This window comes from Saccoglossus kowalevskii, chromosome 6, assembly GCF_978046115.1.
Source record: "Saccoglossus kowalevskii chromosome 6, keSacKowa6.1, whole genome shotgun sequence".
Taxonomy (NCBI): domain Eukaryota; kingdom Metazoa; phylum Hemichordata; class Enteropneusta; family Harrimaniidae; genus Saccoglossus; species Saccoglossus kowalevskii.
Window position 1 is genome coordinate 20,321,483 of NC_140646.1, and position 18,290 is coordinate 20,339,772.

Here is an 18,290-nt window from a genome sequence, read left to right on the forward strand (position 1 = left end):
CCGGCCTTTTTTTATTTTTTTGTTTGTTTTTTTTCTCTAGAAAATGTGGTTCAAGGGTCGTGATTTTCACCAAAAGTCAGTGCCTCGCATACCCGTTTATACCACGGTTACTATACATAGTAATACAAGTTCCCCCCCCCCCGGTGGTTTGTTCGGCCATCGCCTTACCACTTTAGGTGGTATCGTTATGGTATGTTTAAATCGAGCTCGCGAAATCATGCGAGTCGGGCGGTGATTGCTGAGAGAGATTCAGTACTGAGGACAACCGTAGTGATTTTCCCATAAAAAAACACTTAGATAAAACTACACAATGTTGTTGATGTTTTTCTACTTTGGAAGGGGAGGGGGTAACATTTTCAAAACAAGGAAACCAATCAGTTGTAAGTACAACGAGGAAAATTACAAATACATTTTTTGACCCAATCTAAAATCTATTTCCCGCCAAGCTTCATCATTATTCCAAACAGATCCAACTGCACGTAGTTGATATAGAATGATATATAGGGGCGACTTTATGTCTGCCCCGCAATGTTTTATATCTTCGCAACATGTTACAACTATTTTTTTTTACAAGCCTCTCCCCCAGAATTCAAGTGGATCACCCCTAAACAGAGAGAGAGAGGTCATTCGGACTTCAGTGTAATTCAAGATTAGAGTATAACTGTCAAAAAGAAACTACCTTTTTATTATTATTATTATTATTATTATTATTATTATTATTATTTGTCGATTAACGTCTTTCTAGACCACATAGTCCGTACCACTAAACATAATTATTATATAAAACACAGAGTACATTACTAATTTCACGAATTCCATCATGCGAGGGCTTCCTCCCTCATTTTAATTTGTCTTGAGTAGGGATATGCCAAAAATATTTGGTAATCAATATGTTTCTTCGCGTGAGACGCCTTTAACAAGCAATTCACTTACTATATCTAAATAACGCCTCTCCTCAATACGTAATCTAATAACTTTATACTTTCCCTGGGTAAACCACGCAAAGCAAAATCCATAAGAAAAGAAAATATTTTTAATTTCTGTTGCCCATGATATGTTCCTATTTTTGTCCAAATTGTACATCAAGTTTTACACTAGATTCCGGCAGTTCTAATATTTATATATTTAGCTATAGCACTGTTTCATTACATGTTTGCACTACAACTCCCTAAAACGTGTTTACAATATTTTAATTGTATCCGCTATGCTTGTATGCATTAGAGGAACTCCCATATTTCAGCGCCATACAAAAGGATGGGCATGATTAGTGTGCCAAATAGTTTAAAGTAAACATTTAACTTAATATTCACAACTTTACATTGAAATGTAAATAGAGAAAATATTGCCTTGCCGCCTTCTGTGCTTGCGAACAACTTTCGACCAGGTATTTTAATATGAATTTTGATATAATCAAACCATGATATTTGTAGGAGTTTACCACTTCAATACATTTTCAACTCATGGATCATTTTCCTTATATGCATTATGCCCTTTTGCGAAACAAGTTAAAGCGGGGGAGTAATCACCAGCGTATACGTCTACCCATGAGCCTTTGCGTTTTAGCGTGTGTTGTTATCGTCGCTTGGAACTCAATTCCTGCGCTTGTGCAGGTGACGACCCTCCCACTTGAACTCTTATAATTTGCAAACATAATAACGGTGTCTGCATATAGCAGTGCAAACAATTAAAACTTTTTATGAGCAACTGCACCCCATTATAACCTGCACTCAAAACCATTCTATAAAATTCGACAATAAATGGGGAGAAGACAAGACTTAGAATACTACCCCGTCTCACATCAATACCTCAGTTAAAATATTCAGACTTCACATCTCAATACATTGACTTGACAATTACAAGAGTCTTGTTTATACTGTGCAGATTACAGAAAAGATACGACGGTCCACAAGGTCAAAAGCCCTGGCAAAGTCAACAAAATACAATAAAACTTTTCTCTTTTTTTCCCCGGGTACTTTTTAAGGATAGCATAATGAACGAATATATTGTCTGCAGCAGAAAATCACTTGCGGAAGCCCGCTTGCGTACCCGAAAGTTCCTCGGTATCATCTGCCATTTGCATAGCTTATACTGAATCAGGTATTCATCACAATACACTTTCCTAAATAATTTGAGACATTTATACATTTTATGTTTTGCTTTATTACACGAGACACTGAACCAAGATTGACCGGAATTCCGTACTCCAGTCCAATTCAATGCACGAGTTATGTAATCAATTGCCGTATCGTATAACTTTCTGATTTTTGTATTGTTTTACTGAATTACTCTGAGTTTAACGAATTGATAAATTGTTGTTTGCCACTCCTATACCAAGACTATATTTCCATTCAATCATTTTTTTCTTTTCCACAACCACTACATAAATAAATTAAACAAAGGGAAAAATAGAAATACAGGATCGAATTTCACGACCGCCTTTCCATCATAGTGGTGCCGCCATTTTCGATTTCATCAACGTTACAAATTTACTAGTCTTATTGATTTTGGAAGTCATGTGACCATAAAACAACCAAAATATTGAAAAAAAATATTAACCGAAACTTTAAACCAGGGTCTTCCTAAATACTAGTATATATATGTTTAGTGGTTTCACTTACGTCCTTCTTTCAATTTGTAGATCGGCATTTCCCTTGCCAAAAAACTACATTCTATCTCGCTACCTTAACAACACATTCAAATGAGAAGTAGTCTGATTCCACCCTGTCTGACCACGGAATCAAATAGAGCAGACGACATAATTGCGTAATCTACAACACTTTTCCCACACGGCAGTTTGCAGTACAAGTAAACTCTCTATGCACATCTTTGGCAATTCTCCCATTAACAATGTGAATTGAGCAAGTACTACACAATGCAAGTAAACTCCTACCAAACCGATTAGAAATCTTGTTTCGTGATCAACGACGAGGCAAGCAAAAGAGTTCAATTTCGTGAGAACGAGAAAATGCGTATCATCATTAATTATGTAATCTGGTTCCTCCGCATTCCGAGCATTGGAATCTCCGATCAGAATAATAGTTAGCTCCTGCTTGAATAATATAAATTCCATTACTTTCAAAAGGAAACTATAGACCTCATGTCAGAGCAGTTTTACACCCTGCTCATACCAAGTGATTTTGGACGAGGTTCGATTGCTATACTGCCCAGTAGAATAATGTTGAAGGGCGGCGGTCCTCGCGCCACGCATGTTTGAAATATGGGACTCGTATAAACAAAGATGGCAACTGTGGCTGTTGCGCAAACCAAAGAGTACAAACTGGAACGTTACCAAGCTTTAACTAGATACTTTCTTTGATGATTGGAGGGTATCGAAGGAGTCACCGGTGTAATTATTGCACGTTGCACCCAGGTCAAAACTTGTAATGGCAGTTTTCATTAGAAGAGCGCATTGGATTGTGGGAAAACCGTGCTAAGTCATTTAGGTGAGATTTTATTGCTATACTACCCAGTACAATAATTTATTAAAACTTCATAAACTACACTCAAAATAAAATTTGAATCATTCTTTATTCTGGAAAAATCGCAACAGACTACAGAATAGAAATTGAATAATGGAAAGAATAGAATTGCTATAGAAACAAGCAGTCTACCATGGCAACGAGTCAAACATAGACTCCATCAATGGACTATACGTATGGACTGTCCAGAATACAGCATGATCAAAAGTAAACACACAAACAAAACACAAGTAATTTTTTAAATAATCTGAAACAATAATGATAACACGCTCCCTCTCCTGTATTTGATCTATTAGAAGCACATCTCTAATAAAAGTGCATGCACATAAAGCAATAATTGTGTTGATTGTAAGCTGGATCATTAAAGCACGGTGGTCGTCGCGCTGCGCATGTGCGACATTTGTGTTGATAAACATTGATTTTCCCACAAGCCAATGCGCTCTTCAAATGGAAATCGCAAGTATGAGTTTATCACTAATTACCGCCGGTGACTCCTTCGATGCCTTCCAATCACCTGAAAATTACCTAATTAAAGCTTGGCAACGTTTCAGTTCATACTCGTTGATCTGCGCAACAATCAAAGTCGCCATCTTATTATTATACGAGACCCATATATCTCTCGCATGCGTAGCGTGTTGACTACCGCCCTTCAAAATGATTGAGGGACTGATAATAACCATACACTTCTTCAAATTTAAGTTTGATATTTATACATCTAGTTGGGTGTACCTTGAAATGCACACCTGCTACAAATACACGCTGCTGTACATGCTCGCCATTGGTGGAGTTACACAGTGACATGTGCAATACTGCACAAACAGAAAGTTCAATGGCAAATGCAACTTCATACACAGCGACACATACAAAGCAAGTAATAAACCAGTACATTGCAAAATACAAAGAGGCTTTATTGTTTAAAACAGTCAGGTCAAGATCACGCAAACAATACCCTTTTGGCGACAAATAATTAATATTAGCTCTCATGCAGCAATGCAGTTTTTCCAACTGATATTTATGGCGCTTTATAAGGGAAAAAAAATAAAAGGGCTTTAATACTTTCAAACAGTTTGAAACGTACCATATTTGCTCCATTAGAAGCATGAATAAACACCCAAATACCTTTATTGGATACTAGATCATTAAACTACCAGGTAGCGCCCTCATGCCATGGCTATGCACCCCCTTACCCTGGGCCAGGGAGCAGACCCTCTGGCAACCATAAAATTCTGATTGACCAGAGATCACAGTCTTCAACTGTGACCTGTTTGATAGTAATTTTGGTCCCAAGGAAGCCATAGAATGCTCCATTTCAACTTAGAATTATCAAAAACTCCACACCCTGGTAAGGAGAACCTTATCTCCACACTTGGTGGCGTCGCTAAATATGATTGCAGTGCTCCCTCTTGCAATTTTGTTTTTACAGAAAAAAACCTCCCAGAGATTAAACAAACTGAGAATGAAAAAAACTCTTGTAGACTCACTTGGGAAAACAGTTTTATTTACTAACTTTTACATTAACATTAACAACAGCATGTTTACATTATAAAATGGTTTCAAGGCTGTAAAACCTAGAGTTGTTGCTCTGTACTCGATCAAAAGTTTTCTTTTTATTAGTAATTGTCTCTAATGTGTGACTATTCAGTCCTGTATATATGTTGATGTTGATTGAAATGAGTAAGAACTGAATGCACTCTTGCCGTCCATTGAAATTCACAAGAAATAGTTCCAAACCAGTATTTGTTTGTGTGATACTTGCTGGAATAATCCATGTTTACTACAAAATCAGTATCAGCAATGTGATCATCTTGTAGTAAGACACTGATTGACCACTTGACACAAATGACTGTTCTCCAATGCCGCAGCAACTCTCTCTTTGTCAGCAAGTTGTTTATTAACTGTGAGGAAAGTATATACAAGTTTAGAAATTGATCATCAATAAGATGTAGATGCTGTTAATGATTGTGAACCTTTACAAATCTATGAATTATAGACTAGTTATTAAGTTTTGTGGACGGTGGTCGATTTGTTCCAAATCACATTCGTCCCAAAGTCTATTATCGTAGTTCCATGGTTCATTCGTCCCAACAATGAATTGAAAGTGAATTTTGTGGGCAGGGCAATAACTATGGTCAGTGTATATATGTTTGTCCATGGTAAAGTATTGAACACGCAGTATAAAATCAAGTTTTGGTATTGTGGGAGGGGGGGGGGGGTTGTTTGAGACTAAACATGTATTTGATTCAGTCTAATGACGAATATTTACAAACACAAATGTCATGTGATGACAATATGACATAATTCTAGGCATGTCGATCAAATCCGGCAGGCAGGCAGGCAGCCAGTGAGTGATGTCACATAAATATGCAAAGATTATGCTTATACATATCACCGGGCTATTCATGGGTGTACTGAGAACGGTTTAATTCTGCACTATCCGCATCAATGTACCATTTTCATAAAATTTAATTTAACCATTTAATTTTAATAACTGCCGACAATTTGATTACATAGAGGTGCTCAAAGTCATGATGACACTATAGCCTGGTAACCACACTCCCATCAGTTAGATTCCCCATCTTCACAAAAGTCTGGGAGAACTGCTTAGATTTTATCTACATAGTCAGTGGTGACCATGATATTGTTTGACTAATGAACAATAGCACACAGGTGATATATATGTTTTACCCATGTGCTATATCAATTTATGATTGCCACAGCGATGAAAAGTAAAACTACCGCATTCTTCACGATGTTGCAAATAAATTTACATAGTTAGAAAAACCAAAACAGCATTTCTCTAATGGAGATGGGGTAAAGCTGCACAGTGGATTAGTGCTTCATTGAAATGCAAAATTCATGATATTGATCTCTCAATCACTTGCATACCCATTACATCTTATAATTCTGCTACATATTTTTATAACCTCCAAAAAATGTAAGAACTAGCAACTGATACCTACCAGCATGTTCTGAAGCATGGGAGCCAGGAGTTATTATGACATCCACCTAACAAAGAACATGATATAACTTGTTATCAACTACAATGGTACGGTATTGTGGAGTCATACATAAAAAAACGAGTGAATAAGTTAAACCTAACAACAGAGGGCGCTGTTGTTGGAGATTGTAGGAGGAGAACAAATTTTTACTGGTACCTTGAATCTGGCAGGGAGAGATCTCAATAGCTTGACCCTGATGGATAAACCTATCAGTGTTGCCATGCTACAGTGTGGAATGGTTGGAGTAAAATACACTTTCACACGGTTTTCATCATTATCAACCTAAAAAGGACAAAAGCCATTATTCAAAATTTAAAGAGCCACCTTCCGCAATTTTTTGATAAAATAGTCGGTCCCAGATTAATAAAAACCACAGCTATTTTTGTTTATAATTTTCAGCTGTTTATTAGGAACAAACAAAAATCATCGGTCCCATTAGGCCAGACTTTTATTATCCCTTTATTATACCCGCCGAAAATGAAATAAAAATATAATTTTATTTCAGCGTTATTTCTCGCGCCCGCCGACTTGTAAGCGCAAAAAATTATTTTATCTTCATTTTTTACCGCCCGCCACATAACAAATCCAAGTTGCATTTTCGTGGGAGTATCATGATCAAAGTACCAAGTCTCACGCAGATGAGAAAAAAGGTTATACATGGAATAAAATTTTATTTCATTTCTTCTCTCTGATCAATGATCTCATTTACAATTTTTTGAGAATCACACAAATCTAATGGGAAAAAAAGAATTAATTTTATTTTTTTCCCGCCATCCTCAAAAAAATTGCCTTATAAAAACTCGCGAAACAAGGAATAAAAAAAGTCTGGTCTTATACATGATATAGCTTATATAGAACTTTACAATGTAACTGATTAAAATTAGTGAATTAAAACAAACAGGAAAAGTTTAATTTTGTATATATAACTGTACCTCTACTTTGGTTATCTCCACCACATTGAGATCTTCCAAAGATAATGGATGTTCAGGATCACTGATATCACGGATGAGATGTAAAACAGAATTAAGGATGCAGTACACCTTTGTTTGCTTTGAAACCCAAAATTCTACTTTTTTGTATTTTTTAATGCTGGACTACAAGGAGCAAACACTCAGTAGGAAAAAAAGTGAATTAAATGTTTTTATAGGGTGTAAAAATCAATTTTTGGTAATTAAAAACAAAAGCACATGTCATTGTTTTGAAAGCTATGTTTTAATTAATCAGCCAAAGACATAATAGACACATAATTTGCATAATAGTCACCACCCATAGCAAATATAAACAGTCTCTTGTATTCAGTACAAGCTCAGACTAGTAATACAAGTATTAGTAGTCCGAGGTACAAGTTACACGCATTCCATTTACGATCGTCCACAAATTTAATTTCGTTGAATTTCTCGCTCTTCAAGCAGTCGACTATGAAACCGTCTTGGGGTCGACTATGATAGTGACGAAAGAAAACGAATGCAAGGAAATTTGGAGAAGAACGTTGACAGTATGTAAAGCGATTATTATGAAAATTTAATCATGGAAGGTACCTTCCACGATTTAATTGATCAGACCATGGAGGTATAAACAGAAGGTAGAAAATTTGAGCACATGGCAGACTTAGTTTTCGTGACCAAATTACGTGTCATGGACTACGACCACAATGAGTCGGAAGTGAAACACTTGGGCCCGGACTTGGCTACACCATGGCTACACATGTAAAGCACGAGTCAAGCAGCTGTAATAGCGTGTGTGTGAGCATCCTTGTTTTACCTGTTTTATTTTTATTTATCTTCACATTCTCAATGAATAATTTGACGGATTCAATTAAGTTAGATTTGTTATACATGATATAGAAAGTGAACTGAATGTAAGATACCGGCAGTAGTCCCCGCCAGCAGTTGTTCCGGTACTATGTACATGTATTACGCATTGAAGATGGAAAAAGAATCATCACACTAATTTTGTCACAACAGTTTTTGGAACTAAAAAACGGAAAACATGATTTATGGCGAACAGGTTATTTTACAAATCAACAAAATAATAACGGAGCAAACAAACTGAAAATTCACCGCCCGATTGACAGACAACTTTAAACCTAAGCGATCGCATCTCCCGATTCAGTTCGGCACTCGCTGTGACTTCTCTCCCCCTCATTGCCATTCAAATCAGATAATACAGATCTTCGTCGAGACATCTCGCGCAGTAAAACAAAAATCTTGGAAAGAAAACTACATGTAGTTGACTCTGGTGGTGCGTTCAGCCACGGTTATTAGTTCAGCAGCTGAGCAAGAGAATGACCTTCAATGGAGGGCAATGTATGGTAATGAGTCTTCCAGAAAAGGAGTGTCTCCTCCCACAACGTATTAATGAATATGTAAATCATGACGTAATTTTGGCGCGGCTTTGTCACGCCGTGAAACAGTGTTTCCTATTGGATTCGGGAGCATAATTTCGTACTTTATGACCAATTGCGACCACGCATATCTACACATCTGCGTGATTATGACAGACAGATACCATGACTATTCATTATGAGTATGTTTTGATCCATGGGACAAACGGATTTTGAGTTAGCCAACGATACGTTGCTGCTAAGTTGTTTTTGCCATTTTCTCGGTTAAACAAAACAGCGATTCACGGCAACTGCAGGCCTTTGATCTCGAGTTTTAGTGGACGCATTATACTAATTTTTCGCACAGACACTCTTCGATATGTTCCCTCTCAAGCCGCGCTGGGATTTTTCTATTTTCCTATTTGTTTTGAAATTACGTTCTAATTTCTGAATACCGGAATAAACCAGATCGCATTGTTTTTTCAAGATAGCTATATTATTATTTCTTCTCCAACTATCATGTAGATATATATCTCAATTAACACGGAATGGTGGTGAGCGTCGTCTGAAAAACTGTTTTGTTGCCAATGTTCCACTAAATTCGTTTATTCATTGGTTCAATTATTTTTTTAGCGAAAATGGCTTTCTGTGTTTACACAGAGATCACATGACTATATACATCCATACACACACTATCTTGTCGATTTCATATCCAGTGTGAAATAAGCTTTCCATCAATATATAGCTTTGTGTTGTTCAGTAAATATTTTATATGAAAATTTCAGTTTAGAAAATCAATACGTGTACAGCATCCATAAAGAACTGAGTAATAACAGACTGTTCAGTTTGGTTTTGTCAAGAGAATCTTTTTGTAACTTGTTGACTCATAATGTTGTTATTGGCAGTGGCACAGGAGAGAAAGAGGGGGTGATCGTCCCCTCGAAAAAAATGTTGGGGGGGGGGGGTGTCGCCCCTACAAAATAAAGGTTTAACCCTTTTTGTCAGTAAAATTTGCAATTTCAGGCATGACTCGAAAAATTTTAGACATTTTTAGGTCTTCGTTGCTGTAGCCCTGCTTAATAAATACTAACAAAAAAAAATTACATTCTATCCAGGGTATTAAATATTATCCAAACATATTAAATGACCCCACGCAGTCATTCAAGTCCACCCCAGGGTTTTAAATGGTCCTCCCCTTAATTAGTGAACGCACAACCCACAATATTATACGTTCCATTAATTACAGAAAGGATATCAAATACTTCTCTTGAGTCTATTGCATCCACTACGTCATCGTTTTCCTCATCTTCAGTAACACTGCGTGAATTTAACCGTGAATGTATCGTGGGGTTCACGTTCTCAAGACGATCTTGTCCAGACATCATCAAAATATTACCCACAATCCTACAGCACTATTTACATTTACTTCCTGTTTAAATATAGCTGACGAAAAGAGCGGACAAAAGATGGAATTACGATAAATACACTGTTATCTCGGCTCGATTCGAAGCGAAGATATGTAGTACACGTACCGATTTCGCGTGACGTTTAAATCTTTATATTTTGCTAAATATTCATGAACCGGGATCGAATGAATCGTAGTTTGACCTCAGACTCACGATTTAACCGTTGACCTTTCAACTTCTGTAAAGCAAGTTTTTATTTTGTTTTTGCTTCATATCTTCTAGTAGGTAGACCGTCTAAACAAGTAGCTTCCACGCTGTGGTTTCAATATAAATATGAGTGAAATGGTTCCCAGACGACCTCCAAGCAGACAGGACACGCCATTGCCTGTTGTTTGGTATGAATTCTTGCTAAATCCAAATTTGCTGCAACAGCATCTCTCGAAAGATGACCCAGGTAATATATTATAAAGTATTGCAATTTATCATTGCATGTGTATAGAGTGGGGTTTGTTATAAAATGAATTAATATACAATTTTACATGTTTTTAAATACTATAATTAATACTTAATTAATAATGTATTTGCTAGAGATACTGTGATTTCCATAATCTGTGATATTATAAACCCCACATTTAAATCTTTATATTTTTAGATTTTCAAATAAAAATATAATAAAATTGCGACAACGCATACCTGAAATAAAAAAAAAAATAGAATAAACAATTCATAAATAAGTTACATTCAAATATTCATAACATGGAGCTGTGAGCACTGAAATTAACGCCTGTCCCGCTTCTTTTTCAGTGGTATCAATAGACAGATATATTCTTGATCCCAGTTGAGTCGGTACTTGATGCTGTGGGTGACTGAGATGATGTCAATTTCATTATGCAAACTAAAAACTTTTGTCTGTGACCCCAATTTATTAGTGACCTTGTATAACAATTAAGAAATCTATTCATAAATTATCTGCAATTTCCAAAGACTGTATTGATCAACCTTAACAGGCGATCAATCTGACAAAAAGGAGCGAAAAAATTATCAGAATTTCAAAAGTGTCACATAATTGTTTAAATTTTTGTCATTTGAGGAGTTTATTGCATTTGTGAAGACAAAGTTTCACGAAAGTCACTGACTACTATGATGCAGACTACAGAGAAATTTTCCCTCGTACAAAATTTTGTGATTTTCACTGACTTATCAATTATCTGAAATTGTGTCTCGCACTTTCTCAAAGCATATCTGTGGGTCAGTTGTGTGGGCAGGAAACTTACTTTTTCTTTTTGTGTTGCTGATTTGTTTTAAACCATAAAACTGCTAGCTGTAGTGTTTTAAGTATACTTTGAACTGCTTTGATTTTGTGTGTCAAAATTGCAAAATTTTGTGGTGTCAAAAAGTTTCCTTTCAACACAAGGAATCGTAGTGACTTTTAGTCATTGTCGGTGCCCTCAAATCAATCGAGAAAATTACTAGTTCCAGCAAATCAACAGTACGGTGTATAATTTCTTAATAGATAAATTATATTATTTTCTTCTTGTTTTGAAGATCCAAATGCTGTTCAGCTTATGGCTCACTTCCTGGGCAATGTATGCTTACAACAATCCGCACAGCAATTGCCACCTCCCGTCTTAGGAGGGCAGAACACAGAGTTTAACTTTGGTAACGGTATTGCTGCTGTACAGAACAATGTTACAACAAATGGTGTTGAGAAGAAAAGAACCAAGATGTTGAAAAGCCTGGCTTTGCAGACAGCGGCTCATCTTGACTGGAATCTGAACACCATACAAAACAAGTATGTAGGATCAATAATAACTTTGAACTTCTTTGTAAACAACTTATTGGTCCACAAACAAATAGTTGTTTTTAAAGAAGGATGATTTGCTAAAAAAAAAATTTAAACTATATTTTTTGAGGTGCCTGAATTATTAGAATAGGTTTTAGTCAGGGGTTACATTGTCATAGAATTATAAAGATATCAGTTGAAGGTCGTTTCAAACAGAGATATTCAAAGGTGTAACTAGTTTTATTTCTTGTTAAGAAGATTCTTCAAGGTGATATTATAGTTTTATTGACTGTAAACTGTCTCAATGTTCTCGTTCAAAATAATAAAACATTTATTGGTCTTTGTCATTGGCTAATTACAAAGTAATTTTCACAGCTTTCAGAATACAGTGAATTCACAAATATATTAATAAAGACTTCTATTTACTAAATTTATTACATATATATATATAGTGTTTGATCCAAATCCATCAATAATAGAAATATTATGGGTACTTATCAGTTCACTGAAGTTTGTATGAACCATTGTTACTTTGCAGCAAAGTGTTTTAATGGTGGCCAGATTACAGCTATATGTGCTATTAAATAGCAACCTGTGATTGCATTTGTACACTCCACACAATGAGTACTCTTGCCAACCCACTAAACGAAAATTGAAGCAGTAATACACAATAGTTTGTTGATTTTATTTCAGCTTACCTATGCATCTAGGTCATGGGTTATTGAAAGATTTCTTGAAGTGCACCGAGGCACCTATTGATGTGCCTTTAGAAAGTCTGGATATCTCAGATATGTATGATCCTCCAGCATTAGCATTGATCACATACCACAGATGGTAAGTACCTTTAGAAAGTCTGGATATCTCAGAGATGTATGATCCTCCAGTATTAGCATTGACAACATACCACAGATGGTAAGTACCTTTAGAAAGTTTTGATATCTCAGATATGTATGATCCTCCAGTGTTAGCATTGATCACAGATGGTAGTACCTGTATTTTATGTTTTTACTGTGTTATTGTGTCACAAATACAATAGTTTGTATGTGTACTGATACTAGTAATTTGACGGAATTCATGCAGACAAAATTGAATTAAATGAACATGCATTATGATGGTTTTATTTGTCTTACAGGTGTATTAGGTTACTGGTGTCTGAAAGTTTTCCTGCAAAACCAACCAAACCAAGCACTTTACAAGGATTGGGGTATGTGAATCAGACATTGCTGTAAGCACCAAAATCACACTGGTATCAGAGTGACGGGAATTTTTATCCAATGTTCAATTCTGTCTGTCTGGTGGTTCTTTATGTCTTTTCATGCTGTACAAAAGATTATAACATGACCATGGTGTATACAGGGATCTCGCCAGCCCAATGGGAGTGCCGGTCGCTCATGAATATTAATGAACTCTGTCACAGTGCAATTATTTTTTTATATTGGAGTCAAAATATTATATATCACAGCTATGAAGTTTAGTGGGAAATATCACTGGAAAACATTAATTACTCACGTGACTCAATAACAGTAAATAAAATCAAATAAATGTTGTTTTGTTTTAAAAATAATATTTCTGCCAATTTATCTACTGCTGTAACTGCATTATGTCTAATTTGCATGAATTAGCATATGACTCGTAGCATCATGGCCTGTATTGTCCAATTACCTTTGGTCACGGATAATGGACGTTGTATCAAGCAGTTCGAAGTGTTATATCAAATGATAGCCTTGTAAACTATTATTATACATATGACAGTGGAAACAATAGAATAATGCTGTAACATCCTGTACAGACGTGATCAAAAGTTTTATGCTCAGGATGTCTTCTTTATTTGGAAATTGTATGTGAATTACGTTCATGTCACATTTGAACACTTTTTCTTTGTTTACATCAAATATCCAGCAATATAGCAAATGACAGAAAGGGAATCATGTCACTGAGCGCAAATGATCATGCAGGGATGAATCACTTTAAATGCTTTTCTCTGATATTTTGGTAAATCTCACTGAACTATGACAGGAAAAGATCTAGATGAACCAATTTTTTTTCATGAGATAATATTTGATTTTAATATCTGTGAATTTGCTCATAGTCTGGTATAACTGATATTTCAAAATGTCAGTATTATGACAGTTTTCATCAGTCACTTGTATTCAATCTCTTTGTTGTTTTCTGTGCAGACTTCCTGAAATTGGACAGACGCCGCCAAGTGTTAAAGATTCCATTTTTAAAACAGTATGTAAACATTTTAATATTTTTTATTTGTTTGCTATATAGCCATCAGGAAATTGAAATTATGAAGTCACAGAATAATCATGCACAGAAACTCCAGGGTTCTCCCCAGGGCATTATGGAGTAGAGGGTTCCCAACTGTTCAATTTTGAATAAACAATCAAGCCAATTTAGCATAACAATGAATACAAGAGAGGCATATTCTATTGTTATACAAATTAACATAGAAGCACATATTAAATCAAAATTCATATTTGTAGTATACCAAATCATTAAAGTTATTTTATATTTTCACTTAAGCGCATACTACGCTATCTCAATATGTTGTACCGAAACATTAAATGGAATGCATTGAATTAAACTTGGGCTCAAACTTTGTTGGAATCTCTTGTTTTCAAAATTTTATGTTCACAGCAGTTGCATTCCTAAGGCATGGACTAATATTACTGGTATTCATAGTAAGAAAATGACATTTATTATTCAACCAAACAGATGAGCTCTACTAATGACCAGAAACAAATTTCAATAGTAACCCTACTGTACCTCTGATTTGATGAAATTTCATTTGTGGGTAAACAATGTTGGGTTATTGCTGTTCTATGCATGTTTATTAGGTGTGTGTCTTTCCTGTATACAGACTTATTATTTCCACAGGAAATTTCATAGTACTGTTAAATAGTTTACTTTAGCTGTAATTTATTTTCGCTGAATAGACTTTTTTGGTGTTTTGTATGGAATATATTTTCACTGATTTTTGAAGAGCGAAATGTAAAATATATAAAAAAAAGTGTATTCGCTGGATTTTATTTTCGCTGAATCATTCCTTAAGCAAAAATAGCAAAAATTAATTCCAAGCGAAAATAAAGTATTTTACAGTAAATTAACACTTCTACTGTTCAATGATTTAATGATGTATATGAGGATATCAATTTCAAAAAAGTTGCTTTGACTCACATCTCCGCAATTTTATGATTTTCACTGACTTGCTGCAAAAGTCATGAAAATTTGTTTTTTTTTGTAAAATTAAAGTGGTTGATAGGATCAGCCTCTCTTACAATGCTACCCACTCCCATGGATCCTTGACTATTAGATATTTTAATTTAACCTTTCCCCTACCAGTTTCTTCTTTTCATCACAAATTCACAAAATAGTCTTGTTCATAGTCTGCACTTTCCTTCAGAAGATTAGGACAAAAATGGACAAATTTTTTGAGTAAAAACAGATAAGTGACTCAAATGTTATCTGTTGCCTCCAAAATTAGGGTTCATTCCTAGAAATATTGAAGAATATAAGAAAAAAGTGCAGACAAATTTTGTTGAGAAAGTCTGGTGGTGAAAAGGTTAATGGGTGTATTTATTTATTTGCAGATAATTGACTCGCTGGAAAACTCTGTACTTCTTCTGGAGAGTATTCTCAACATAGAGAGAACAATAGCACTGCCATCCCACGTTAAAATACAACAATTAGCTAATGTATCTATTGACGCACAAACCGAGCCAATGGAGAAGGAGGTTGAAGAATTGATCGTGAATAGCGTGGAACTTCACTGCCAAATTGCCTACGATCTGGGCTCATTGTATTTTCATCATAATAAATATCTTGACGCTGCTAATAAGTTTTCACTGGTTTCACAGCTGTTGCCTATGGTATGTATGTGTGATCATAGCACTGCTTTGCTAAGTGTACTGTAAACACATTAATTATTCACTGGTTTTAAATTTTTTCACTAATGAATAATACATGTATATAAAACAACATTGTTTCGCTGCCATATTCATAAAATTACAACCCAGTGAAATAGCTCAAAGCATCAAATTAGTGAAATTAAATACCAGTGAAAATAAATGATTTTACAGTATTGTCACAGTCTAACTGTGATATTAGCCATTATAAGATATGCACCATTTTTGAAAGGGCAAGTTTTGAGTTTTGAATTTGTTTGCAATACAAAAGTTTGAACATTAAATATCGCTGTAGACTTTCCTGATTGTTTTATGTGCTAATTGCAAATAGCTAGGTATATGTGTATGGTATAAATAATACATTTTTACACAGAAATCATTTTCCATGTTCAGATTACTTGGCCATTTTCTTATTATAATGGCATTACAGCATTGTCTTTACTTTTACTGGGTAATAACAATTGAACCAATTATTACAACTCTTATATCGCATCGTTTCTTGATTTTAAATGGCCCTTTGTTATATTTATAGTAATTTTCAAGATAAGAAAAACAATTTATGACTTTTGTCTAACTTGAAATATATTCTTTCCGTTCGTACTATCAGCTGAGCAGACTTTAATATTCACACACTTCAATTCAGATTTCAGATCCTGTCTATTGCTTCATTGATTTACCTAAATTCACCGGATACTGTGCTGCATGCAGGCATTTCAAAGACATACCAATGACAATGCCTTCATCAAAGTCACTACATCAAGAAATAGAACAGTCCAGGCGAGCCAATTATCAGGTAAGCGGGGGTTGATCATTCTGAACTCCAGGGTCAGAGGAAAATGGTAGATTTAAAAAAAAAAATAATCTGTACAGAGGAAATATTCGAAACATGAACATATAAACATATTTATATCAAAAATAAAATTAATGGTAAAAGAAAAAACATACAGCATTCCTGAAAAAAACAAACTCTAGCCCTGATGTTGGTGTTATGTAAATGATTCTGAAGTGCTCGGACCTGTTTCATGACATCACATTTTTGATACATATGTCCTTTGAATATTCGCATGACAAACACAATTTATATATATATATATATATATATATATTTTTCTAATTTTTTTATTAATTTTGGAATAAATTTTGGCTAGAGTTCTGGATCAAAAAATTGTGGAAAAAATAAAACAGAAATTTAGTGAAAAGTTACTGTGAAAATGTTGATTTTTGTTTTGAAATAGAAGCATGCTGTAATTTTGAAAGTTCTAAGTCAGGAATGATGATGGAAGCTCTCCAAGATAAGACATATTTAGTCACAGGTTTTTACGCTATATGATTTGATTGGGAAGATGTATAATAATGAGTTTATTTTAAAAATATGATAAAGTTACTAACCCATTGAGTGTGACCATTTGACTCACAAAGTCAACTTTTGTAATTTATCACAATTTTTTGCATATTTTTTCTAAACTTGTTGATCAAGAACTGTAGCTGATGACAAAATTATGTCCATTTCATCTAAAATTATAAAAAAAAATTGCAGAAAAACATGAAAATAGGCAAAATATTGCACCCACATTTTTTGCGGGAAAATTTTCATATCAGAAATTGCTTTCCCCCAAACCAAAATTACCCAGTATAAATGTATGTCAGTATGTGATTGACTAAAACGTACTTTCTTGTGTCGTTCACACTGTTCATAAACTATTATTTTTCTTCTCCAGGGCTTGGTTGATCTGTTAATTGCTGACAACAAAGCAAGACAAACCCCGATCACTTTTAGGAACTCTCTAGAAAAAGAAGTTTTAGTCAGTGGTTCTGCCAGTTTGTATTTTGAAGTCTGTACGTGTAATGCAATTCACCATGTGCTAAGCGGCATTCCAGTCCCGACCGTCTACACCGAAATGCTGCGATCCATCTCAGATCAACAGTGGAATTTTCTTTTTAAGGTACTATAATTCTTGTCAATTTATAGCCAAAACAAAGTCAGCTTGGACATTTAGTTGTGAGACATGACAAAACAAACGCTGCCAGTGATAGATTTCGTTGCGACGAGGAGTCTCATCTGCATCTTCCACTCACGCAAACACACACACACATGCTATTTCCGTATATTGAATACGTTGGCAAAGAAATCACCTTTGAAAGCAACACCTTCACAATGAATATATGTTTATCAATTATCAAACTAAACATTCAATGAAGCGGACCGTGGCGGTTATGTGGCTAAGACGAAGGAAATGTGACAGTACTTTTATGCTCATCTACTACACGTCTGGGGACTACGCGTTCAAGTATCCAACTTCCCAATAAAAAAAACATGATTAGTAACGGCAATAATTTCTAGTACTGCCTGGATGATTGCGTATTATTAGTTGACATAAGACATATCCCT

The 18,290-nt window shown here is 35.0% G+C and overlaps 2 protein-coding genes across 2 annotated transcripts in view; one reads left to right on the forward strand and one right to left on the reverse strand.

Annotated features, from left to right (window-relative positions):
• Positions 1-4,956: 4,956 nt before the first annotated feature.
• Positions 4,957-10,231, reverse strand: LOC146741875 (cytosolic iron-sulfur assembly component 2B-like). Its single transcript, XM_085500790.1, has 5 exons — positions 10,055-10,231; positions 7,411-7,488; positions 6,635-6,760; positions 6,440-6,485; positions 4,957-5,374 (listed from the first exon to the last, which is right to left on the reverse strand). The coding sequence occupies exons 1-5, from the start codon at positions 10,184-10,186 to the stop codon at positions 5,280-5,282; spliced, it is 477 nt and encodes a 158-aa protein (XP_085356916.1). The 5' UTR covers positions 10,187-10,231; the 3' UTR covers positions 4,957-5,279.
• Positions 10,232-10,453: 222 nt separating this feature from the next.
• The window catches only part of LOC102805949 (integrator complex subunit 8-like), a 32,700-nt gene continuing 24,863 nt past the window's right edge, over positions 10,454-18,290 (forward strand). The window contains exons 1-8 of the mRNA XM_085500178.1: positions 10,454-10,661; positions 11,753-11,999; positions 12,684-12,824; positions 13,123-13,194; positions 14,168-14,222; positions 15,587-15,865; positions 16,545-16,694; positions 17,620-17,844. Coding sequence (XP_085356304.1) covers positions 10,541-10,661; positions 11,753-11,999; positions 12,684-12,824; positions 13,123-13,194; positions 14,168-14,222; positions 15,587-15,865; positions 16,545-16,694; positions 17,620-17,844 — 1,290 coding nt within the window. The 5' untranslated portion in view covers positions 10,454-10,540. The remainder of the gene's footprint in view (positions 10,662-11,752; positions 12,000-12,683; positions 12,825-13,122; positions 13,195-14,167; positions 14,223-15,586; positions 15,866-16,544; positions 16,695-17,619; positions 17,845-18,290) is intronic.